Source organism: Neoarius graeffei, chromosome 27, assembly GCF_027579695.1.
Source record: "Neoarius graeffei isolate fNeoGra1 chromosome 27, fNeoGra1.pri, whole genome shotgun sequence".
NCBI classification, from domain to species: domain Eukaryota; kingdom Metazoa; phylum Chordata; class Actinopteri; order Siluriformes; family Ariidae; genus Neoarius; species Neoarius graeffei.
In genome coordinates this window covers 41608993-41635842 of record NC_083595.1, presented here as the reverse complement: position 1 = coordinate 41635842, position 26850 = coordinate 41608993, and the positions used below count along the sequence as shown (strand labels likewise).

The following is a 26850-nucleotide window of genomic DNA, read 5'->3' as shown; positions in this document are numbered from 1 at the left end:
CTTTAAATGATACATTTTCTCAGTTTAAACATTTGATATGTCATCTATGTTCTATTCTGAATAAAATATGGAATTTTGGAACTTCCACATCATTGCATTCCGTTTTTATTTACAATTTGTACTTTGTCCCAACTTTTTTGGAATCGGGGTTGTAAGAAAGGTTTCGTTTCATTTCTTGTAAAAGCTTCTCTGCTTTACAGAATTTCTTTACACATATCCAAGACTTTATACACAGTACCATGGGAAGAAAAAAAAACCCTGCCAATATACTATGTGGCTTTGTAGGTAGAACATGCAATTTAATCAACAAGCACAAACTTTGTTTGATATAATGACTTAACCACATTCACACTGACATAATACACTGACATGTCACTGTAGCTAGAGGTCATTAATTTTCACTGAGAGCTGTGTGCAATGTGGTTGATGTGATGTGATTACATAAGTGATGTGGTAACGATCAGTAGAGTGAGGGACTGTGGCAGCTTTTTCTTTTTCCCCACCTGAGAAATATTTCAGTGTTTCTGGTTGCACCAATTCATTCTTAAGTTGAGCTTCTGAGTCAATCAGTGAGACTCGTCATCATAAAATAAAACAACATTGAAGTTTCTTATGTGTTACTTCAGTGCGTCAAAAACATCTAAGCCCCATTAAATAGGGAGTTAAAAAAAACTTGCAGTATGTTATACTTAACATAGTATTGTCAATTTTAGAAAGAAAGAGAGAGAGAGAGAGACCCTTGGCCTTTGCTACTCACATTTGTAACAACAGATAAAATAGCCACCACATTTAGGATCTCCTGCCAGGCCCCAATGTTGCGTGCCTTGGCTGCCACAGGCCTACGGAACTGTGTCGTGAACTTCCATGCATCCACCCGCACCTCCAGAATGTTGTTAAAGAGCGCGAGAAGTGGAGCAAGTGGAAATGAAGCCACAAATAATGTGATGAAACCAAACTGGATCACTATTAAAAATAATAACAACATCAGTTAATACATATTAAAACATGCTCAGACAGCAGTCACAAGCTGCTTGGGACTAAAACAGAAAATGATGGAACAGTGTAGTTACATTTATGGATTTATGAGTTATACAGAGGAAATTTTAAATATGAGTGAATCCATACCCATCTCTAGGTACTCGTAGAAGAGACCAAACTGGCCTAAGCTTTGTAAGTCATGGTCCTGCTCCCATCGGCTGTACCGGCTCTCTCGATGGTTCCAACCTTTTCTGCTGATCCACCAGTTCTTTAGTAACCTGAATTCACAGACACAAGCTAGGTTATGTATTGTATCTAAAAGTGGAAGACATCTGTAATACTTAATTGGATTAATGCTGCTACTGTGTGTGGTTCATATTTTGCCAATTTATTAGGTATTGGTACCTACAGTGGTGCTTGAAAGTATGTGGACCCTTTAGAATTTTCTATATTTCTGCATAAATATGACCTAAAGCATCATCAGATTTTCACACAAGTCCTAAAAGTAGATAAAGAGAACCCAATTAAACAAATGAGACAAAAATAGTATACTTGGTCATTTATTTATTGAGGAAAATGATCCAATATTACATATCTGTGAGTGGCAAAAGTATGTGAATCTTTGTATTCAGTATCTGGTGTGACACCCCCCCCCCCTTGTGCAGCAATAACTGCAACTAAACGTTTCTGGTAACTGTTGATCAGTCCTGCACACCGGCTTGGAGGAATTTTAGCCCATTCCTCTGTACAGAACAGCTTCAACTCTGGGATGTTGGTGGGTTTCCTCACATGAACTGCTCGCTTCAGGTCCTTCCACAACATTTCCATTGGATTAAGGTCAGGACTTTGACTTGGCCATTCCAAAACATTAACTTTATTCTTCTTTAACCATTCTTTGGTAGAACAACTTGTGTGATTAGGGTCGTTGTCTTGCTGCATAACCCACCTTCTCGAGATTCAGTTCATGGACAGATGTCCTGACATTTTTCCTTTAAAATTCACTGGTATAATTCAGAATTCATTGTTCCATCAATGATGGCAAGCCATCCTGGCCCAGATGCAGCAAAACAGACCCAAACCATGATACTAGCACCACCATGTTTCACAGATGGGACAAGGTTCTTATGCTGGAATGCAGTGTTTTCCTTTCTCCAAACATAATGCTTCTCATTTCAACCAAAAAGTTATATTTTGGTCTCATCCATTCACAAAACATTTTTCCAATTGCCTTCTGGCTTGTCCACGGGATCTTTAGCAAACTGCAGACGAGCAGCAATGTTCTTTTTGGAGAGCAGTGGCTTTCTCCTTGCAACCCTGCCATGCACACTATTGTTGTTCAGTGTTCTCCTGATGGTGGACTCATGCACATTAGCCAATGTGAGAGAGGCCTTCAGTTGCTTAGGTGGGGTTTACATTAGACTGTATCAGCGGATCATCAGATTAACGTTTTTAAAACGATTTGCGTGCACACAGCAATGCCAATACACGATTCGCGTGCACACAGCAACGCCAATACACGGATACGCTCGGCTCCGCAGGCATCCTGCGCTCCAAATCACTCCACCCTGAACAGCGAGTGCCCTCTGGAGGGTGCGCACTCCGGCCCTGTGCAGCTCACAGAGTGCATGAGTGAAGCGCACGAGCAGTGATTCGGGACTGAGCCACTGTGTGTGTGTGATCCCAGTGCATATCGGGCATGCACGTCACTTACCACTTGCAAGTGGAAGGATGGCAAGCCTAAAGACAATCATAACTACACAATGGGCAGTATTTGCATCAGTATTTGCAGTATTTTCATACTTTTATACTCTTTAATGAAAGGTGATACAAGGTGGAAGTCTGCGCCGTTTTTCAGCAGTCGCGTCACATGACCAACGCCAGTGAATCAGGAAGGTGGATGTCACAGTGACGTTGTCCAATGACAACGCCAGCTAGAGCTCAGCACAGCGTATCTGCGTATTCTCAATGTTTACACAGCACCAGACCAGACACGATCTGGATTGAATACGTGGACCCTGGCGGATTCCCGTTTCCCGGCGTTTTAATGTAAACAGACAGTGCATCCGCGAAGAAAACGAGACAGATACGGTCTAATGTAAACTTGGCCTTAGAAGTTACCCTGGGGTCCTTTGTGACCTCGCCAACTATTACACGCTTTGCTCTTGGAGTGATCTTTGTTGGTAGACCACTCCTGGAGAGGGTAACAATGGTCTTGAATTTCCTCCATTTGTACACAATCTGTCTGACTGTGGATTGGAGGAGTTCAAACTCTTTAGAGATGGTTTTGTAACCTTTTCCAGCCTGATGAGCATCAACAACGCTTTTTCTGAGGTCCTCAGAAATCTCCTTTGTTCGTGCCATGATACACTTCCACAAACGTGTTGTGAAGATCAGACTTTGATAGATCCCTGTTCTTTAAATAAAACAGGGTGCCCACTCACACCTGAGTCATCCCATTGATTGAAAACACCTGACTCTAATTTCACCTTCAAATTAACTGCTAATCCTAGAGGTTCACATACTTTTGCCACTCACAGATATGTTTTGGAATGGCCAAGTCAAAGTCGTGACCTTAATCCAATGGAAATGTTGTGGAAGGACCTGAAGCGAGCAGTTCATGTGAGGAAACCCATCGACATCCCAGAGTTGAAGCTGTTCTGTACGGAGGAACGGGCTAAAATTCCTCCAAGCCGGTGTGCAGGACTGATCAACAGTTACCGGAAACGTTTGGTTGCAGTTATTGCTGCACAAGGGGGTCACACCAGATACTGAAAGCAAAGGTTCACATACTTTTGCCACTCACAGATATGTAATATTGGATCATTTTCCTCACTAAACAAATGACCAAGTATAATATTTTTGTCTCATTTGTTTAACTGGGTTCTCTTTATCGACTTTTAGGACTTGCTTGAAAATCTGATGATGTTTTAGATCATATTTATGCAGAAATATAGAAAATTCTAAAGGGTTCACAAACTTTCAAGCACCACTGTAATTGTCTTGAATGCTGTAGAATTATGATTTTCCTTCACTGGAACTAAAAGGCCTAATCCAAACATATTTCAGCATGCCAATGACAAAGTGCACAAAGCGCGATCCATAAAGACATGGTTTGCCAAATTTGGTGTGGAAGAAATCAAATGGTCTGCACCGAGACCTGACCTCACCCCTACTTAAAATGCTCTTGTTGCTGAATGGGCAAATCTTCACAGCCAGTTCTAAAACCTAGTGGAAATATTTCCCAGACGAGTGAAGGCTATAGCTCTAGCAACAAAGGAGCTCCATATTAATGCAAATGGTTTTGGAAAGGGATGTTCAGCATGCATGCACGCACATCTGGTTGTGATGGTCAAGTGTCCACATACTTTTGGCAATATAGTGTAGGATTGATCTTTTTTCCCCCACTTATTTCCTAATATTACATTCAAACTGATAATTTGTAGCAGATACCTATTGGAGTCACTTTTTCTGATGAACCTTTAATGGTGCCTTATTGAGCATGTAGTGCACTACACAGGTGTGAAAATGCGGTCAGCATAAACACCGATCAGCCATAGCATTAAAACCACTGACAGGTGAAGTGAATATACATCACCGTGCCAGATACCACAGCACACCTTCAGAGGACCACAGCGCACCTTCAGAGGACCACAGCGCACCTTCAGAGGTTTTGTGGAGTTCATACCTCAAAGGGAAGAGGCGGTTTTGGTGGCACAGGGGTGGGACCTACACAATATTAGGCAGGTGGTTTTAATGTTGTGGCTGATTGGCGTATAGTAACCAGAAAGCCACTTCAATTTTGGCTTGTCTTGAAGTATGAATAAAACAAACAAATTAATTAATTCCTGCATAAAGATGGAGAATATTTATGATTTGCATAAGAAATCAAATGCAGCTAAAATGTTAGTGACAAAATACATTACAGTATGTAAGTAAATAAAAAGAAATCTGTAAAAAAAAAATATTATGAGAAAAATTATAGAACTGCCTGGTTACAATTTTCAGTGCTTAAGAAAGTGATATAAGTGCATAGTGTAGCATCGTGTAATGTTCTCTGTGTCTGTGGTTGTATAAGAGGAGTATAGGCTATTTAATATTTAAAACCTATTAGAACACATAAAATTTTAATGCAGTTGAGAACTATGACGGCCCTATAGTGTATAATTACAAAATCTAAGAAAGTTTTATCCCCCACTTTATCCCCTACATATAACTCATATTAGTTGCACGGTGGCATAAGTGGTTAGCACTGTTGCCTCACAGCAAGAAGGTTCTGGGTTCGAGTCCAGCAGACAACGGGGGCCTTTCTGTGTGGAGTTTGCATGTTCTCCCAGTGTCTGTGTGGGTTTCCTCCGGGTGCTCCGGTTTCCAAAGGCATGCAGTTAGGCCAACATGGGACGGCCCTGGACTGAAATGTCCAAGAGTGGCGGCGCACATGTACGCACTGGCTTTGCTCTCCTATGATGAACTAAATTTCGTTGTACATTTGTGCAGTGACAATAAAGGCATTCTTCTTAATAAATACAGTAACATGCGTTAAAGTTAACAAGTTAAAAGTTGTTAGGCCTAGCTCATGGGGACACTTACGGTACCAAGGCCTCCTGGATATTTCCAACCAGCTGTTTCCCTGTCATGACAATCACTAGCTGAGTGGTGAGCTCTATCAGACAGCCCCCTGGAGCACACTGCAAAAGATTACACAAGCAGCTTTGTATACTCCGAGGCAGTACACATGGAATTAGATGAAGCGAATGTGAAACATACAGCCTACTCTGGGTGCGATTTGCTGGGGGGGATGATCCCCCCCCTCTGGTTTTTATCTCTGCTGAAAAAAATCCTCAGGGACAACCCCGTCAATAAAACAAACAAACCAAAAAAAAAGTTGACATGACAGGCATGTTGTGACACAGTTTTCTATGGTCTACATTGCACTCACTTTCAAAATGACCCGAAGTGGCAGCTTTGATGTTCACAAACATCCCCAGCAAATAGATACATTGTAGATAATAACAATATCTTTGCATTCTTATAGAACGCAAAGATATTGTTATTATCTACAATGTATCAATGTATCTGCAGGGATGCAAACAGCGCGCCTTTTGGCGGATGCCGCCTTTTTCATGGCCGATTTTTTTTTTTTTTTTGGGGGGGCGCGTTGGAGTGTCTGATTATAATTTCAAAGTAAATTCTGTATTAAAATTACTAAATAAGCAAATCCGTTACAGTCCATGAAACAGGAAGTATAAGGATGAGAAAAAAACAGTTTAAATCGGAAAGCTGCGCACAATGTGAACTGCGCCATCAGAGCAAACTGTTCATTTAGTATTCATGTATTTTAGTGATTTCCGAGTCACTGTCCATTTAATCCGGAGGGAGAAAAACATCACAGCAACACGACAAGCAATGCGAACTTTGTTGTGTGTTAGTGTTCGTGTATTTAGTCAGAGAGATAGGAAGATGAATTTACCATCTCTGGTTTAGTGTTCGTTTTCATTTAGTGTTATTCATTTGATATCATCGGATGTTACTGAGCTGTTAGCCTATTGTTACCTTAATTTTGTGACGTTTCATGATTTAAAAAAAAAAAAACATCCCCCCCTTCTGGTTTTTTGACAAATCGCACCCTGAGCCTACGGTATGATTGCAGAAAATCATACATCGGGGCAAAAATGAATTTATGCAAAATATCAGATGGTAAAAACATGGTGCATTATGTTGGCTGTAACTTTGATGAACAGATTCAGCATTTATATATTAACTATTTATATATGTTTTAGAGATTCATATACAGGAATCCAACAAATTAACAGAATTCATTTTGGATTTTTAAGATAATTGTGACAACAGACAGAAGACAAACATCTCACCTCCTCATTTCTCAGTTTACTCCACTTCCCAAACATGTAGGTGTAGTTGCCTGGGTGACCCACAAACTTGCCTTTAAAGAAGGCAACATAGAAGCAGGAGGAGTAGTAGTTGACAAACTGGAACATGAACATCTTCATGGTCAGCTTGTTCTCATATTCCAAATGGGTCTTGGGGATCTCTGTAGGCAAGGTCAAAGATTCATGTCAAAAGATAATCATGAATAAAAGACAAATAAAGGACATCTGTTGTATCATACTATGAAACAGTCTACAGTTTTCACATATGTTATATGCTACGTCTGGATTACGAGAAAAGATGCAATACTTGCACTACGAAATAAAGTGTTACTGTATAAAAGGGTAACATTAATGAGCATTTTACAGTAAATTTTAAGAAGACAGTAAAGCTTTGTCTCACCCATATCAGTAATCCATTGAGCCACATGCTCATAGAGCAAGTTGAGGAAGAGGATGATAACAAAATTGATGCAAGATGCTGTAACTGAGGTGGCCAGCTGTGGAGTAATCAGAGGCCCCACAAGCTGGATCTTGCTGGTTGTGCTATCTTTCATGAAGCTAGCGAAAGCAGCATAAACTGCTAATCTGTATGCAATCACTCCCATTATACAGGCCACAATCAGGAATGTCTTCGGAAGAAACAGAGGACAGATTACAGACACGGGTTTGGTGGTTCAGTTAAGAATACATACAAAAAGTTTCATTAAAATCTTTTGCAAGCAATCGCAGTGACTCACCCAGAACAGAACTGTAGCTCCAGAGAAGCAGAAGCGAGCACATTTGCTGGTTAAAGGCAAATATGGCTCCATTTCCTAAGGTAATCAGAACATCTGTCATTACAACTACTTTGATATCTTCACTCTCTCTGGTATTAATATTGTAAAATGTGAATTAATAATTGGGATTTTAAAGCAATAGTTCGGGATTTTTGACATGAATCTGTACGGCATCCCCGTCAACAGTGTCGTGCAAATACACTGACTTACCCCCGACAGCATCCTGTGAGTCCAGTTCTTGTCCAGTTTTGGTCCAGACGAAAGTAGTCCGGCAAGTTTGTTGGGGTCACGAAAGTAAAACGTTTTTCGTCTCAAAACAGTACGTGTTCAAAAGAGTGATATATTTGCATCACAAAACCGTTGCCAAATAAAAAAAAGTCAGACCTCGCAATCGCTTGGCACTATTTTCTCTCCCTTCTTATCACTGCGCGCTGCCGCCAGGTGACAGCCACGGCTGTTTCATTCATTGTTTACTGCTAGCAAAGTTAGCGACAACATGTCTGACTACGACAGCGACGTTGAAAACATTGACTTCATCTCACAGCCAAAGGGATAGCTTTATGAACCCGAATATACAGATGAAGAAATTCGCCAGATGGAGTTAGAACGGGCAGAGAGAGAAAGGGTGGACAGAGAAGTGGAAGAAGGTGAAGCTGACTTTGTTCAAGCATACAGGTAAGTTTGGATAAACTTCTGAGCTGTAGGTTGATCACATTTGTCCCTAAACAAATATGAACACCTCTTAGAGAAGCATGAATAATGCAATGCTTAACCTGTCCTTTGGGAAAACAAAAGCAATTTCGCAAATGTACAAGAAAAACTTTACTTTGCCCAACAAAACATAAAAAAAAATAGTGATCATACCAATAGCAATAATTTCAGACTGTTTGTATACGTATAAAGTTGAAAATGTGTAAATACAATCTTCTTTTTTTCTTTTAGGGGACCTTGAAGTGTTCCACAGCTCTATGCTGAAGTACGCAGAGAAGAGGCGCCACTTCACATATTATGTCACAATGCAGGCAAGGCTCCAACTCAGTGTTATTGACCACAACCTCAATGTTGGCCGTCAGCATGACCGTACTCAGACTGGTAAGTATGAAAAGACACACACACACACACAGATATATATATGAGTTACCAGACAAAAATCATAATATCCCCTCTGTCAAACCACTGGACTTTGAAAGGGCTAAAACCAACATTACAGTAAATATATAGTATAAATATATAATTGTGTAGTATATATATATATATATATATATATATATATATATATATATTATATATATATATATATATATATATATATATATATATATATGGTATATGTAGTATACTATAGTATATGTAGTATAAATATATAATTGTTTTTCCTGAGAATTTTGTCGTATTCAGATTTATGACTTTCATCTTAGTATTTTGCTTTTGTATTTTAGAGTTACTGCTTTATTTATGTAGTCATTCCTCAATTCACAGGCCACACAAACCACAGTGATTCAATTTCATACCAAAGTAATGAACATGAACATGAACCATCCTCATCATTCTTGTGTCCTGTCCCTCTCCTCATTTCCAGGAAAAGAAAAGTACAATGTTGTTTACTCCAAAACAATCTAACCAGTGGATTGTAAGGAAGCTGTAGGAGCCAACAACTCAGGATTTCCGCAAAGAATTGGTGGAACAGGTCATTCAGCGGCGACTTGACAAGAATGTCAGACTTGGAGATCCAGCATTCCACATCCATCCTCCAGTCACAATACCAGCCAACATTGCTCCCACTCCAAAGCCAAACAAGGATGATTTGGTTACAGAACATGTGTCACGTTTTCCAAAAAAACAATAAAGATGTTGGTGTCTGAGGCTGAAAAAGCCCTGTTTGTGGTCGCTTACCTTTACCAAGCATTTTTCAGGCCATGTTGCTTTTTGCATAACTATGTGTAAACGTAATAGTAATAACCATAACATCTGATGTCTTTGTGAACATAGTTTTATTGAACAGGACAGAAATCTGTTTCTATTTTGTATGTTCGATGTTGTTTCAAATAATTTTCCATAGAAAGGGTAAATGTAACAATGTAGAAAATGTACAGTAAAACTTTACAATTTTAAAGATCTAAAACAATTGCAGTGCATCCACTGACTCTTTGAACCCTGCATATTGTCCATTTGGTGATGGATATGTTCTTCTTATTAGCTCCACCACACAGGAAGGAAGAACTCTCCTGTGGCCGGGACCAAGCTTCTCTCCTTTCAGGGCCCATTCTAATACAATGCGATAGGCAATCAGCATGTACTGTCTGAAATAGAAAACAACATAACATAAATAAGCAACTTTTTGCCAGGAATGTATGCATCAACATATCTGGCTATGGCAGAATTTGGTTGCTGGTGGCATTTTATATACATATATATATATTATAAGTACACTGCTGGGACATAGGGGCGTAACCTTTGGGCCCACCCTAATGCCGCTTTTCCACTACCAACGCGGCTGAGTTGGGCTGAGCCGTGCGGTGCTGAGTTGGGCTGAGTCGAGCTGAGTGGGGCTGTTGGAGTTGCATTTCGACTACAACCGCGCTGAACCGTGCTGGCTGGAAGTGGGTGGACAAATTGGGTGGAGTTAGCGAAAGTGGGTGGATGTCACATGATGTCGTTAGGCGGCGCAAACAGTGACATCAGTGACCTTTTAAGCGGTAGTCTCACAACCCGGAGAGTAAACAATAAACATGGAGGACATGGTGTCGTTAGTGTTGCTGGTCTTGGTGCTGTGGCTTGTTGTCACCGACAACGCCAACAGATACTGGCAAGAGCGTATAGATGAGGCGAGGCGCATAAGGCTTCAGAATTCTCGTAATTCGTAATTCTTCTTCTTCCGGGTTTACGGTGTTTACAGATCCCAGCGTGCTCGCGGGGCGTGTGTGGGCGTGTGAGGACACTCCTCCTCACCAATCAGTGCACAGGGGAGTGTCTCCTCACGCCCCTAGCCCCACTCGGCTTGCTTTGGCTCGCTTCAGCCCCACTCCAAAACCGTGCGAGTTTTGGGGGCTGAGCAGGGCTGAAGCGAGCTGAGTTGTGCTGTTCTTAGATAGTCGAAACGCGAGCCGTGTCGGGCTAAAGCGAGCTGAAGTGAGCTGAAAAAGGGTAGTGGAAACGGGCCATAAAATAATTTGCATTAGGTAATTGTTTGGGACAGAAGGCTTTACTGTGCAGACAAAAGAAGGTGCTAAATGCTGGGGGCAGGAGGAGACGGGGAGTCTGATAGCTTGATCCTGTGAGGACAGGAGATCATGCCAATTGCTGGGGGCTGCCATTTAGGCCAAGACATTTATTCCTGAACACAGTAGGATACAGACATGTTGAGGCTCAGGTCTTATAAAGCTCTGATACAAATATGAAGTTCTAAGAACAAAAATAACTTGGGAATACACAATAATAACACATGCATCACCATTAAAAATGTTATGTAAAAGATTATCATTATTACTCATATTCCTTCAATGTCTGATGTGTACACCCATTTGTTGTAGTCGTGTATGACCTGGACTATACTAACTAAAGCATACAGTATGCCAGAATAAGTCATTGCTTGATCACGTGTACAGTTTATAAGGTTATAAACATTCAACTAACAAAACACCTGTAGGCTACAACATGTAAAAAAGGAGTCAACACTTACTCTGAATACAACTGATCATCGGGTCCAGCTGGCCTGGGACGCTTCTTCCAGTTAATTTTAGGAATGTGGAAAAACGTCTGCAAGACACCAACATTCAGGAGTGCAGGGAAGTCAGTGTGGTTTGTGATGCAGACAGCAGCTGGCACGCTGGCCTCCTCGTCAATTGAAAGGTCTTGCATCTGTGGCATGATGAGATCCTATTCGTGGCAGCAGTAGCACTCCACCTCTGTCTGCATTACTTCACATTTGGAACAAGTACACCACCATTTGTCGGTCACCCGGTGTCTCGCGGCTCCAGCTCCAGCTTCACCTTCTTCCACTTCTCTGTCCACCCTTTCTCTCTCTGCCCGTTCTAACTCCATCTGGCGAATTTCTTCATCTGTATATTCGGGTTCATAAAGCTATCCCTTTGGCTGTGAGATGAAGTCAATGTTTTCAACGTCGCTGTCGTAGTCAGACATGTTGTCGCTAACTTTGCTAGCAGTAAACAATGAATGAAACAGCCGTGGCTGTCACCTGGCGGCAGCGCGCAGTGATAAGAAGGGAGAGAAAATAGTGCCAAGCGATTGCGAGGTCTGACTTTTTATTTGGCAACGGTTTTGTGATGCAAATATATCACTCTTTTGAACACATACTGTTCCGAGACGAAAAACGTTTTACTTTCGTGACCCCAACAAACTTGCCGGACTACTTTCGTCTGGACCAAAACTGGACAAGAACTGGACTCACAGGATGCTGTCGGGGGCAAGTCAGTGTGTTTGCACGACACTATTGATGGGGATGCCATACAGATTCATGTCAAAAATCCCGAACTATCCCTTTAAAGCTCAAGCAAAGATATAGTCAAGTACAGCAAATGATAGAAAGTAAAAAAGGTCGTCTTAAATGACCGAGTGACTTGCCACATCACTTTGAAGTACCTGTGTGACACGATTGCGACGGCGTTTGGGGCACTTCAACTCGAACTCGGGTCTGATCTGAAGCTGCTGCTGCTCCTCTTCAAAATCCACCAAGTCCCACTCATACTCCAGCCTTGCCTGCCTCCGCTTCCATAATTCCAGAAAGAGAGTTACTGTAGGACAGCAAAAGAGTAAAAGGAAAGAGACAGACAACAAGAAAGAAAGAAAGAAAGAAAGAAAGAAAGAAAGAAAGAAAGACTAAGTGAAAGCTATAGTTTTTGCTATTTGGCTACACAGCAAATGCAGTGTTCTTATTATTATTCTTATTACGGAGAGGGAGATCGCTCCGGGACTTCTAATTAACATTTCTATCATGCATCATTTACAAAGATCCACTGTGCATGCTCTGCTTTAAAATGAAGCAATTACTGAAATTCATTTCACTGCCCCAAGTTGACAAATTAATCAGATAAACAGAGATCAAATTGGCTCGGTTTCATCCAACCCATTTATGTATTTCTATCCCATGGGACCAGTCAGGTTCAGTTTGTTTAATATTTCTCTACCTGTAGGTGGCAGTGTTTGAATGTGGTAAGGACAAACTGACCCCAAATTCCCATGAAGATGGCAAAGAACACTGTTCCTTCATTGTCGAATAGATGGGATAGCTGGAGGAAGAAAAGAGACATGAAACTGCAAGCATGCAAGACGTGGGATTAAAAATCCTTAAATCAAACCACATCTCTGTTCAAAAACTAAGCAAGACCTGTGCTGCATTTCAAGTCAAGTCAACTCAACTTTATTGTCAAATATGCTATACATGCTCGACATACAGCACAGATGAAATTTCAGTCCTCTCTGACCCACGGTGCAAACAGGCAATGCAATAAATAAAAATAGAATAACTGAAATAAACAGTATAAACACTCTAGATAAGAAATAGACATAGACTAAACACTCACAGGTGTGTATATACACACACACACACACGATAGATAGATAGATAGATATACAGGGTGTCTCAAAAAAAAAAATGTACTCACACTTTAACTGTCCCTAACATGCTGCCTTTTTTGTGTTGCAGGTGTAATTAATTAATCACAGCATGGACTTCTTTTTGTGGGGATATCTCAAAGACAAAATTTATCGCACCAAACCAAGAACAATTGATGCATTGAAATTGGAAATTGAAAGACAATGTCGCGATATTCCTAATGACCTGTTTCGTGACGTTTGCGAATCCCTTGGTGCGCGTTATCAGCGTTGTCTGGACAATAATGGTCATCAATTTGAACATTTGCGAACAGGATTCTTCAATTACATTTGTCTTCTGTATTCGAAGCTATTCCATTTCACTCTATGTTCATAAATAAAGGTTTTCTCGTCATTCAAAGTGTGAATACATTTTTTTGAGACACCCTGTATAAAAATTAGAGCAAAGGACATAAAATAAACAGTCAAAGGCACTTGAGGTATAGCAGGTAAACAAGAAATAAGCAGTATAAACAATAAACTAATAGCTGTTAAGGTGAGGTAGTGCGGAATAGTGCAAATGAGCGAGGTAAAGTGAAATGTGCAGACCCTGAGTTCAGTGTGTGAATGAATGTTGAGAGAATGTGTGTGTGTGTGTGTGTGTGTGTGTGTGTGTTGGGGGGGGGGGGGGGACTGTGAGGGTGACAATGTCAGATGCTGAAGGGGGGGCAGGAGGGGCAGAACAGGCAGGGAGTTGAGCCTCCTGACCGCCTGGTGAAAGGCGGTCAGGAGGCTCAACTCCCTCCCTGTTCTGCCCCTCCTCCCCCCTCTGCCCCCTGCCCCCCCTTCAGCATCTGACATCATGTCACCCTCACAGTCCCCCCCCCCCAACACACACACACATACACACACGTAGAAGATTGGTACTTGTGACTATAAAATGATTTGTTTATTTGTGAAACATATATTTGCTGATAACTTCTTTGAAAATTATGTAACAAAAACGTAGGTAAATGTTCCTGGGTACCATATTATCCTCTAACCTGAAACACTATTGTTCCAAAGCTGTGGCTCTTATTTAGTTACAAACAAACAATCTCTTAATTTGAAAAAAAAAAAAAAAAAAAGTGATTTTTTTTTTATTCTCTTAATAAATTTGACTTAATCTAGTCAGGGCTTTTCAAAGTGTGGGGCGCACCCCCCCTGGGGGGCGCCAGAGTTCTTCAAGGGGGGGCGCAACGTGAGAGACAAAATGGATCGATTTTTAGTACCTAAAGCTACAGGGAGTGAGGAGCCGGCCAAGCAAAAAAACAGAGCCTCCAGGATGTTGCGATTTGCAACTTCAGCGCAAATTCAACCAATCCCCACGAATTCAGGGCGGTGCTGCAATTATATCCAATCACTGCAACTTTCCCACAAATTTGACCAATTGTTGGCGTCGTCTTGAGGTGACATCGACAAACTACCTTCCGCCTTACTTCCAGATGTCTATGTTCAAGAGAAGCAGCATGCGCGCAGTGTCGCCAGATTGGCGGTTTCAAGTGCATTTTGGCGGGTTTTGAACATATTTTGGACTGGAAAACGTCAGCAGTATCTGGCAACATTGCATGATGTGCGAGTCAGTGTTTATATAGGCTTAAATTCTGTTACTGAAAGTGTGTTATGTTTACAGTGAAGGACTGTGTGCACTTTATATTATTTGTTTTACTTAATACAAGAAATTAATGGATGCCAACATTTTTGCCAAAATGGTATTTTATTTTCCATTGTTTAGGCAGCTTCAGCATCATACTGTGAGATTCTGTTCAAATTGTTTTTTTTTCCTTCTATGAAGCCTGAGCCATTTATTTTATTAGTTTATAATTATTGTTTAATTTAGTCTTCAGGAGAAACTGCCTGCACACAGTACTAGTATTAATAGTTTTTTTTTCTTACATGAAAGCTGAGGCATTTATATTATATTTTAAGGTAACTTCATGTTGTGCTGTGAGGTTCTCTGCACTTTAACTTTTGAACCAACAGGTGCATTTGTATAAGTAAAGCCTATTTTTCTGCATTTTTGTAGTCCTGGTAATCTTTTATATTGGTAAAGTTGTTTATAGGACCATTTCTCAGTGTCTTTGTTTTTTTAATCAATAGTTTTTCAGTAATAACTTAATATTTAACATATCACTCAATTTTAATCACAAAAAGAGAAAATCGCAACAATTTCTCACAACTTGCAACAAAAACCTAAACACCGCAACTTTCATCGCAATTTTTTTGGAAACCCCCGCAACAGCAGACATTTTAGCCCGCAACAATCACAAAAAAGGCCCGCGGAATCCTGGGGGACTGGAAAAAGAAGGAAGTATGACCACGATTATTTAAAGTTTGGATTTTCATGGACTGGATCTGAAGATGCTCCACTGCTACAGTGTGTTGTCTGCCAAGAGGTGCTAGCTAACAATGCTATGAGATGTTTAAAATGTGTAAAACAAGATGTTTTAAAAAGCACAGATGTTTAAAATGTGAAAAAGAAAAAAAAATAATGTGTAAAACAACCATTTTTTTTTTAAATACGAATGGAACATTAAGTATAGCAACAACAAAAATTGTAAGGGGGGGCGCTGTTGTTTATTTGCTCTCCGAGGGGGGGCTGACTCTCCCACACTTTGAAAACCCCTGATCTAGATCATTGCAATTAGCCATTCACATTTCGCAAGTTCAGAGGAAATTTAATGCTTTGGAAGCAAATACACTTTTAAAAAACAAAAACAAAAAACTCTATTTAGAGGCACCTACAACTGCAGATGGACAACAACTGGGCATTAGTAACAGCGAGTTAACTCACCCATGATGAAAAACAAGTTGAGCTGAGTTTCCAGTAGGTGCACTTCTTATCACACAGAGGACACATGACAATGTTTCCGCCAATACTGGCGTCACAGATCTCTCTACTGAATAATTAACATGGAGAGAAAAACAAAGTCAGTTTATAAGTAGGCAATTTCAAACGTTCGGCTGTTTCAAAGTATCATAAACTTCACAACAGTGTGTTCATGTTTAATCATTAAATCCAAGTTCAAATGTACAAAATGCTAATTAATGCAAATAAATCTGGGTGTGGTTTTCACGCCCATGAGATGTAGAACAGTCTTAAGAGCATCCTAACCTTGTCACGTTGTTATTATAGCTGAGTAAACCATAAACAAAACAGATGACACCCATGACTGCAGCAAAGAACAGCATCTCTGTGTAGAAGCCCAGCCAAGCGAAGTAGATGCCAATCTTCTCACCATAGTATTTTCTGTTAAAGGCAAACAGAAAGCATCACTTTCAATACACTTTGATATACAAAGAACAATGTATGAACTGTAACACATCTGGCAGCACACTAGCCAGGAATTAACAGAGCTCACTCAGTTGATCTAAATTAAGATTCAAGCATTTTTATAGCACCTACATGGTTCATGTTGGTTCAGAGGATATCACACGGCTTTAGTAAAATTAATTTATATTACTTATTTTAAATGCCCTGTGTGAATACCTACTGTATGTTTTTCAGCATCAGCTATAACCAGAGGTGGACAGTAACGAAGTACATTTACTTGAGTATTTTTTTTTGGAAGCTTATGACTTTAACTTCACTACATTTGAAAGACAAATATTGTACTTTTCACTCCACTACATTTTTATCAATGTCCTCATTACTATGAAGCAGCTTTGAAAGTGGATGTTTTTTTCTTTTCTTTTCTAAAATGTGATAGGCTTTCTCAGTGTCACCTACGAAAAAAACCCAACAACAATCACTAGGGTCACGTCATGTCCATAGACTGTACAAAATCAAGTTCAATGATTTCTCCGCAGCATTATTTGAACATGATCAGTTGATGGCAGAATGGAAGGAGGCGGTTTTTCTGGGGAATACACGCACTCATGGCCATACCTAGAACCCATGTTTCAGTTTTCTGAAAGGAATAAAGATTCATCCATCCATCCATTATCTGTAGCCACTTATCCTGTCCTACAGGGTCGCAGGCAAGCTGGAGCCTATCCCAGCTGACTATGGGCGAGAGGCGGGGTACACCCTGGACAAGTCGCCAGGTCATCACAGGGCTGACACACAGAGACAAAACAACCATTCACACTCACATTCACACCTACGGTCAATTTAGAGCCACTAATTAGCCTAACCTGCATGTCTTTGGACTGTAGGGGAAACCGAAGCACCCGGAGGAAACCCACGCAGACAGACACGGGGAGAACATGCAAACTCCGCAGAGAAAGGCCCCCGTCAACTGTTGGGCTCGAACCCAGGACCTTCTTGCTGTGAGGCGACAGTGCTAACCACTACACCACTATGCCGCCTGGAATAAAGATTCATTTCATTTTAATTGTTTGCTTAAAACGAACCATATCACAGCCTACAAAAACTGACCTTCCAACCTGCGGAAGCAAATTGAGGCATGTAAACGTTTTATTCCAAGAGAAAGCTTGCAATGAAGCTGTCTGTGCTTTAAGAACCGGCAATAATGTTGCAATAGCTATGGAGTCTGGTTAGTCAAATGACTTTCTGTGGATTTGCTCACCAAGTTGCCGTCGCCTTGTCCACGGCTAACGTTAACACACAGCTAATTAACTTGGACACTGTTAGTTAGCATGTAAAAACGGAGTTACGCTAACATGAATGATGTTAGCTTATCTGAAGTCCTTTCAGAAATATGTTTCAGCATAATCTTGCCAAATAAACAGAATGTAGAAATCTGTGTTTAAAGGTGTTTATTCTACAGGTTCTACGAGTTAGTCAGTAAATCCAGTAGGTTGCTTCAGAAGCATTAGGTTTTGTAAGTGTTGTGGCAATAATACAACAATGCATTGACAGAAATTTTACTTTTAATACTTAAGTATTTTTAAAAGCAAGTACATCAGTACTTTAACTTAAGTAAAAATTTGACTGTATAACTTTCACTTGTATTGGAGAAACATTAGACCAGCGGGATATGTACTTTGACTTAAGTAATGAAGTTGGGTACTTTGTCCACCTCTGGCTATAACAAATATTTTGTGGGTTAAAAGGGGAATCATCAATTTTGGTGAAAGGCAATGACACCAAGAACGACACACCCCATCTCCTCTCCCTTTCCCTCTGTCCTATCCCCATGAACACCCCCTGTTGCAGATTGTCTGGAATGGTGTTGTGTAGCTCGATCCGAACCACGTTGTTTCCAGAGCCAGGGCTGTGACTCAATTTTTTTCAGCGCACAGACAGAACAGACAGTTAGTGGACCATGAGCAAATATTCACTGAATTTGACAAAGACTGTATTGGATTAGAAATCAGTTACTGCAGACCTTTACTTTTAAACTTAAACTTACCTTTAACTCTTAGTTCCATCATTCATTTGGTAATAATTAAAGTGCATATCACGGGTACATTCAGGAGCAAGATCAATGTAATTCTCCTATTTTGTATTAAACTTTGGTCAAATATCTGTAACATTCTGCATTCTCTGCAATTTTTTTACCTTGCGCAATACCAGAAAAATTCAGTTGAAATCGAGCCATTTGAGGTGAATTGGTCCGCCTCTGAAAAAACTTGACATTTGGATTTCCAGGGAAACATTGATTTTCGTGACGTCATCTGCGGGACGCTTCCTTCTGAATCCTACGTCAGCGCTGGTTTGTTTATGAGAAAACGACCTGGTGGTTTTCTGCAAATTTCTTCAACGTTATTGCGTAATTATTAAAATGGTTAACAGATGTATCGTAGGAGGGTGTAGCAACACCAATCTTGATGGGATTAGTACTCATCGTTTCCCAAAAGACCGGACAATGAGAGAGAAATGGGAGCGCTTGGTCTACACAGGCTGTGCACTGAAACTGTGCAAAGCTCGCGCAGCCTGCTGGCGCTTCCGCAGATAACATCACGAATCTTGCTCCAGACTCCCTTGGGATTTTTCCAGACACGTTTTCTTATTTTATTTTTTTTCTGCTGTAGACAGATGGCCTTGTGTAAAATTACCCTTCTGGACGAGTGTGCAAAGGGACATTCTTTCATATTAAAAAAAAAAAACTAAATTGGTCCAGAATATGCACTTTAAAGGGATAGTTCGGGATTTTTGACATGAAGCTGTATGGCATCCCCATCAATAGTGTCGTGCAAACACACTGACTTACCCCTGACAGCATCCTGTGAGTCCAGTTCTTGTCCAGACGAAAGTAGTCCGGCAAGTTTGTTGGGGTCACGAAAGTAAAACGTTTTTCGTCTCAAAACAGTATGTGTTCAAAAGAGTGATATATTTGCATCACAAAACCGTTGGCAAATAAAAAGTCAGACCTCAAAATCGCTTGGCACTATTTTCCTGCGCGCTGCCGGCTTCATCCAGCTGCGGCTCCAGCTTCAAGGATAAGCTGGAGCCGCGTAAGTAGGAGTCCCGGCGGGTGGTTTGTATTCGATTCGTTTATATCCCGACCTTGTTAGCTGTCAGATTTATGTTCATGGACCCGGTAAGCTGGTAAATAATATTTATTATTATTTTTTTCTTTACCAAATTCTAACAGAAAACGAGAGCGCCCGAAAGGGAAAGCTGTGCCGAGCTGCTTCACGGCTGTAATGCAAATTGCTTTCCTCCTCAGTATACAAGTGCGCTTCCATGTCAGGGAAAAATAAACTACCACTGCTGCCTATGTAGTGCCCTATTTATACAAATAGGAATCATTCAGGATTCAGCCATGTTTTTGCTCCGTGTCATGGCTGAATCCTGAATGACTCCTATTTGACAACGGTTTTGTGATGCAAATATATCACTCTTTTGAACACATACTGTTTTGAGACGAAAAACGTTTTACTTTCGTGACCCCAACAAACTTGCCGGACTACTTTCGTCTGGACCAAAACTGGACAAGAACTGGACTCACAGGATGCTGTCAGGGGTAAGTCAGTGTGTTTGCACGACACTATTGATGGGGATGCCATACAGATTCATGTAAAAAATCCCAAACTATCCCTTTAAATATCAACAGCATAAACGAGAGAGTAAAGATGAGTGAAGACAGAAGCTAAATCCAAGCTGCATATTAATTCCTGAACTCAGGATACAAAAATGCTTCTAGTTAAATTAGCCAACATTGTGATGGAGTTAGAATTTCCATTATTTATTTCAATGTTCCACAGTGCTGTTTTCATAAGCTATTAGGAATGAATTATACATGTACTGCTGTAATCCAAGCATGTTCATTTCAATCTCCAGCCAAGCTGAACTGGCAGCTAGAAGTAATGATATACTGTTAGCAAGCAGATAATCAGTCTATCTGCAAAAATTGCAAAACAAAACAATGAGATGCTTCTCTTCATTGGACATTATTCAGTTTACTCATTATAATGAAAACAAGTATTATCTTGCACGTTTATTGCAAATTAAGTGCATTATCAAAACACTGAAAACTTTAGAAGTCAAGCATATTTAAAGGTTTTGTATAAACTCAAATCTAACTGCAAATACACTATACATATTGTTATAATCCAAAACTGGACTAAACAACTTCATCATTATACATGTGATAAAGAGATGAGCCACAGAACAGTTTCAGTAGTTCTTTATCATACGGTACATTCCTTCATTAATATGCCAAGAAGAAACCAAGGATAGAGTCGACTGAATCTACTCTGCACTAGAGACTGGTGCATTGCTACTGGGACCCTGAAGACTAAACAAAAATGTCACGTACGGTTTTATGCGAGTGCGCATGTACGTGTGTTCCACAGAGCCAAGTACCAGAAATGCACAAACACAACCATATCTGAACGGAGGAAAAAGGTGAGGCTATTCTTTAAATTCGTTTCTTAAGACAAGGATTTGTTAAGATGTTACCTTGACAGTTTCGGCGATAAACTTCCGCCTTCTTCAAAACAGTCACCAGATGTCGAGTGGTGACGTGCCTCATCAGCTGATGTTACTCTAAGGAGGCGTGAACGTCCCGCCCAATTTGACAGGTAGTTCACGCCTCCTGCTGTCAGGTTGCTCCTCCAGGACGGCGCTCCAGGTGTGTGACAGCGTGTACGCTCCCTCATCCCGGTTCATCGTTCTCTGCGCACGCTTTCGTATCTCCACTGCCTCTAAAATCCAACGCTGGAATCTATTTTCTTCAGTGCGAATGACTCTGGCCTCTTCCCAATTCATGAACGATGAACCGGGATGAGGGAGCGTACGCGCTGTCACACACCTGGAGCGCCGTCCTGGAGGAGCGACCTGACAGCAGGAGGCGTGAACTACCTGTCAAATTGGGCGGGACGTTCACGCCTCCTTAGAGTAACATCAGCTGATAAGGCACGTCACCACTCGACATCTGGTGACTGTTTTGAAGAAGGCGGAAGTTTATCGCCGAAACTGTCAAGGTAACATCTTAAAAAATCCTTGTCTTAAGAAACGAATTTAAAGAATAGTTTCAATAGGTAGACATAATGAACTTTCACTACATACAAAAGGTGAGGCTCCTCATGTTTTCTGCACCTCATGAGTTACTATGCTTTAATCCTGCCACAACTTTTGAGAGAGTTGGATTTTGTGTGTGTGTGTTTGTTTTTAAATAAGTCACGGGATGATTTAAATCCATGGTCATTTTAGATGCCAAGCTTCTTTCCTCTTCCCATTCAGTGAACTTCAATCAGTAATGCAACAACTTTCTTCATCGTCAGTGCATGTTGTTTTGGGGTTTGGTAAATTAAGTCACAGCACTTTAGAGAATTCTGTAGTCTGTGACCAATAAAAGTGTTTTATTTCGTTAATTGCATCATGTTAAAGTTCAGACGGTTTTATAGATGACAAATAGAGCTAATTGCCATGTATTACTACTCTGTTGAGGTATCTGGAATTATTATATCCACATTCTCTGGGTATGAGAAATCGCGTGCTCTGATTGGCTACTCTACTACTCGGCTATGAGTTCATACACGGTGAGTAGAGAAAAACAAAATGGCGGAGTGTTTTGTTGAACCAACCGAGGACGAAATAAAAACTTTACTCCAAAACAAAGCACCAAAAATACGGAAAGTATTTGATGGTAAGAATGTGTCTTTTTTTTTTCCCCCCCAAGAATTATTATTATTGCATTTTTTCACAAATTGCTACCGTCATTTCACCGGTCTGTTTACTCGAATTTGCAAAAAATAAAAATGCTGTTTTTCAAAAATCCAGTGAATGTGGATGGAATAAAACAATTACTCCACTCAATTTCATCATACATGGCTTATAGCCTACGCGGCGCTACGCGCCTCATAGACGATCACCTTGTGTACGATTCGATTTCGTGGAATAATTGTTAAACTGTCAAACTGGCTGCTGTCACCCCCATTCTCAAAAAACCTGGACTCAACCCCGACATCATGTGCAATTTTCGTCCCATCTCCAATCTCCCCTTTCTCTCAAAAATATTGGAATGTGTTGTCGCTTCCCAAATCAAAGCTCACCTCAGTTCTAACGATTTGCCTGAACCATTTCAATCTGGTTTCCGTTCACAGTACAGCACAGAATCGGCTCTGCTCAAAGTCACCAATGACCTATTCCTCTCTTCAGACTCTGGCTACCTCAGCAGCTTTTGACACCATCAGCCACACCATTCTTCTTTCCCGTCTGGAATCCCATGTCAACATCACTGGCACTGCCCTCTCCTGGTTAAAGTCATATCTCACAAATAGACAACTGCTCATCAATATTAACAACTGTACCTCTTCCGTAGCCCCTTTGTCCCAAGGCGTCCCCCAGGGTTCAGTGCTTGGTCCTCTTCTATTCATCCTCTACATCAGGGGTGTCAAACCTGATCCATAAAGGACCGTGTGGCTGCAGGTTTTCATTCCAGCCATGCAGCAGCGCCCTGATTTGGCTTATTCAATCAACTGACACACCCACCCTTTAATCAAGGGTGGGTGTGGCTGCAAGTATTTGACTGTGTGAAGACAGTTCAGTTGATTGAATGAGCCAAGTCAGGTGTGCTGCTGCATGGCTGGAATGAAAACCTGCAGCCACAAGGCCCTTTATGGATCAGGTTTGACACCCCTGCTCTACATGCTCCCCCTTGGTAACATCATCCGTCAGCACAGTCTCCACTTCCACTGCTACGCTGATAATGTCCAGCTCTATATTTCCACCAAATCCATCACTACTGCAACTTACTCTACTCTGATCAATTGTATCACCGAGGTTAAATCCTGGATGCAAGCCAATTTCCTCATGCTAAACTGGGAAAAATCAGATATGATCATCATTGGTCCCAAATTCCTCACAAAAAATTCTCACAATGTCTGCCTCACCATCAATAACTCCACATTGTCTCCCTCCCCACACATCCGCAACCTTGGGGTCATTTTTGACAGCAACCTCTCTTTTGAACACCATGTTAACTACATCACCAGAACTGCTTTCTTCCACCTAAAGAACATGGCACGTCTGTTCATCGCTCTTCTTTTCTGCTGCAGAAACTCTGATCCATGCTTTCATTACATCCAGGATTGACTACTGCAACAGCATTCTTCACGGCTCATCGACCAAAGTCCTAAATAAACTTCAATACATTCAGAACTCTGCTGCTCGCTTGCTCACTCACTCCTGTTCCCGTGATCACATCACCCCAGTCCTTCAGAAACTCCACTGGCTTCCTGTCCCTCAATGGATCCAATTCAAAGTTCTCCTTTCCACCTTCAAAGCCCTCCATAACCAGGCTCCCTCCTATCTTACTGACCTGCTCCATCTTCATGCTCCTTCCCGCAGCCTCCGTTCCTCTGATGCGAAACATCTGTCTGTACCATGCAGGACCAAGCACGGACCTGGGGCAATAGAGCCTTCTCCATTGCTGCCCTCTCCTTCTGGAATTCCCTCCCCCAACACATCAGAGACTGCACTGAGCTATCAATATTCAAATCCTTCCTTAAAACCCATCTCTTTCGAATTGCTTTTAATTTATGATTAACACTGTCTCTTATACCTTTTTATTGCATTGATTTTATGACTTTTCTCTCCTTAGCCAAGTGCCTCTGACGCTTATTCTTATTTTATTGTTCTTATGTTCTCTTATGATTTTCTTGATTATGATTTTCATCTCATCTCATTATCTCTAGCCGCTTTATCCTGTTCTACAGGGTCGCAGGCAAGCTGGAGCCTATCCCAGCTGACTACGGGAGAAAGGCGGGGTACACCCTGGACAAGTCGCCAGGTCATCACAGGGCTGACACATAGACAACCATTCACACCTACAGTCAATTTAGAGTCACCAGTTAACCTAACCTGCATGTCTTTGGACTGTGGGGGAAACCGGAGCACCCGGAGGAAACCCACACGGACACGGGGAGAACATGCAAACTCCGCACAGAAAGGCCCTCGCCGGCCACGGGGCTCGAACCCGGACCTTCTTGCTGTGAGGAGACAGCGCTAACCACTACACCACCGTGCCGCCCTGATTATGATTCTTTTATTGATTCTTTTATGCTTGTTAAGCGTCTTTGAGCATCATGAAAAGCGCTCTACAAATAAAAAAATATTATTATTATTAAATATACTACTTTAAATATAAAATGTCATTTTTATTAGCCTAAGCCTTTTCATTTCGTTAAACATTTTATCATTAATTACACTGTACATTTACCATATGTCCCAATATGTATATTTCCCATATATTCATGTTTCTCACACCATCAAAGATTTTCCCACCTGATGAGGTTAAGAGGTTGTTCTTTGTAGAAGCAAAGAAAGCGAGCCCAATACTTATACAGGTGGAATCTCTCACTCTCACACTGTGGATCCTTTGCTCTGTTCCAATAGCGGCACTAAAAAGCAAACAGAAACAGTGGACATTCAGCAATGCAGAGCTCAAGTCTGTAAAAAGAAATGAAACTATAAAGAAGTCCCATAAGAAAAGATGGTCTTACATCATGGAGTGGGTAGGCAGATGTGTAGGTGCCATTGTTCAGGAGTCTCTTAATTCCAGTCTTTTCTCCATCTACTCGATTCTTCTTGTAGTATGGACATCGTGTAAGAATATAATAGACCTGAAAGAATGAAAAAAAAAAACCAAGCACATTATATAAATTGTTACCAAAATGAGCACTTAAACTTAAGCCTTCAAAACTTACGATCCTGTTGCGGGTAGATGGTGGGAAGAAGGTCGCCCTGTCCTCAATCAGGAAGAAGTCGATTTTGCTCTTGTTGAAGGGTGCAGTGAAGTAATCAGGGTCGGGCTTCATGATGTTCCTGGGAAGGCGGATGGGTTGTGTGAGCCAAGCCAGTGAGATCTCCCGTCCTTTTGGGATGTCGGTCTTCTTAAAAGGCACCTTGATCTTCAGCACCTCTGCGTAGGTGGCCAAGACTTCCCATGGTGCGTGAATTTTCAGATAGTATGTTTTATGGTCATCTGACTCCTTGAGAAAGGCAATGAAAAGAAAAGAAAATTCTCATTCTCTTTAAAGCTATTTTAAGTTCATTTCTTAAGACAAGGATTTTTTAAGATGTTACCTTGTTGACAGTTTCGGCGAGAATCTTCCGCCTTCTTCAAAACAGTCACCAGATGTCAAGTGGTGACGTGCCTTATCAGCTGATGTTACGCCACGGAGGCGTGAACGTCCCGCCCAATTTGACAGGTAGTTCACGCCTCCTGCTGTCAGGTCGCTCCTCCAGGACGGCGCTCCAGGTGTGTGACAGCGCGTACGCTCCCTCATCCCGGTTCATCGTCCTCTGCGCCCGCTTGCGTATCTCCACTGCCTCTAAAATCCAACGCTGGTATCTATTTTCTTCAGCGCGAATGACTCTGGCCTCTTCCCAATTCATTATATGATTATGTCGTTTGCAGTGGTCTGAAATGGCTGATTTTAAGTTTCCTTTATTTAAGTTTTATTTATTTAAGTTTCCTTTATTTGTGTCTGTAATTTCCCTTTTCGGATTGCCACGGTGGATATTGGCAGTTTAATGCCTGTTGGATGTGTTGTTCCTCCTCCTGTCTGTCTTTCTCCTCCGTGATGTTCTGTGTTCGGTCGTATAGTGTTCTGATTACTGACATTTTGTGTGCGATGGGATGTTCAGATGTCCAGAGAAGATATTGTTCGGTGTGTGTAGGTTTTCTGTATGTTGTAATTCTAATGTTACCTTCTTCTGTGTGGTGCATTTTTAGGTCCAAAAAAACTGCCAATATCCACTGTGGGCAATCCGAAAAGGGAAATTACAGACACAAATAAAGGAAAAAAAAAAACAAACAAACAAGAAAAAAACACCGAAAAAACAAACCAGGGCTTTGTCACATTACCATACATAAAAGGAGTTACAGAACACATCCAACGATCCATGAGGAAATACCATATCAACACCCCGGTCAAACCATACAAGAACCTCCGACAGCTGCTAGTTCACCCCAAAGACAAAATACAACCGGACAATAAATGCAACGTCATCTATGAAATCCCTTGCCATTCATGTAATAAAGTCTATATTGGTGAAACGGGCAGATGCTTCCATACTCGTAGGAAAGAACACCAAATAGAATGTGAAAAAGAAACAACAAAAAGACTCACAAGATCCGAAAAAGAAAAAGCAAACCAAGAAAACTTAAAATCAGCCATTTCAGACCACTGCAAACGACAATCATATAATGAATTGGGAAGAGGCCAGAGTCATTCGCGCTGAAGAAAATAGATACCAGCGT

The 26850-nt window shown here is 41.1% G+C and overlaps 1 protein-coding gene and 1 long non-coding RNA gene across 6 annotated transcripts in view; both read right to left on the bottom strand.

Moving 5' to 3' along the window:
- The window catches only part of ano5b (anoctamin 5b), a 98111-nt gene that overhangs the window by 6426 nt on the left and 64835 nt on the right, over nucleotides 1-26850 (bottom strand). For 4 of the 5 annotated variants that reach the window (XM_060911438.1, XM_060911440.1, XM_060911441.1 and 1 more), the window contains 13 exons: nucleotides 25292-25576; nucleotides 25088-25207; nucleotides 24870-24985; nucleotides 16344-16478; nucleotides 16023-16128; nucleotides 12825-12885; nucleotides 12239-12390; nucleotides 7601-7675; nucleotides 7264-7492; nucleotides 6846-7024; nucleotides 5566-5663; nucleotides 1126-1256; nucleotides 758-963 (listed from right to left, as the gene is read on the bottom strand). In XM_060911438.1, the coding sequence (XP_060767421.1) occupies nucleotides 758-963; nucleotides 1126-1256; nucleotides 5566-5663; nucleotides 6846-7024; nucleotides 7264-7492; nucleotides 7601-7675; nucleotides 12239-12390; nucleotides 12825-12885; nucleotides 16023-16128; nucleotides 16344-16478; nucleotides 24870-24985; nucleotides 25088-25207; nucleotides 25292-25576 (1893 nt within the window). The remainder of the gene's footprint in view (nucleotides 1-757; nucleotides 964-1125; nucleotides 1257-5565; nucleotides 5664-6845; nucleotides 7025-7263; nucleotides 7493-7600; nucleotides 7676-12238; nucleotides 12391-12824; nucleotides 12886-16022; nucleotides 16129-16343; nucleotides 16479-24869; nucleotides 24986-25087; nucleotides 25208-25291; nucleotides 25577-26850) is intronic. The other variant, XM_060911439.1, reaches the window with a different exon arrangement.
- On the bottom strand, nucleotides 9616-12230 carry LOC132874942 (uncharacterized). Its single transcript, XR_009651732.1, has 2 exons — nucleotides 11319-12230; nucleotides 9616-9939 (listed from the first exon to the last, which is right to left on the bottom strand). It is a non-coding gene; the product is annotated as an uncharacterized LOC132874942 (long non-coding RNA).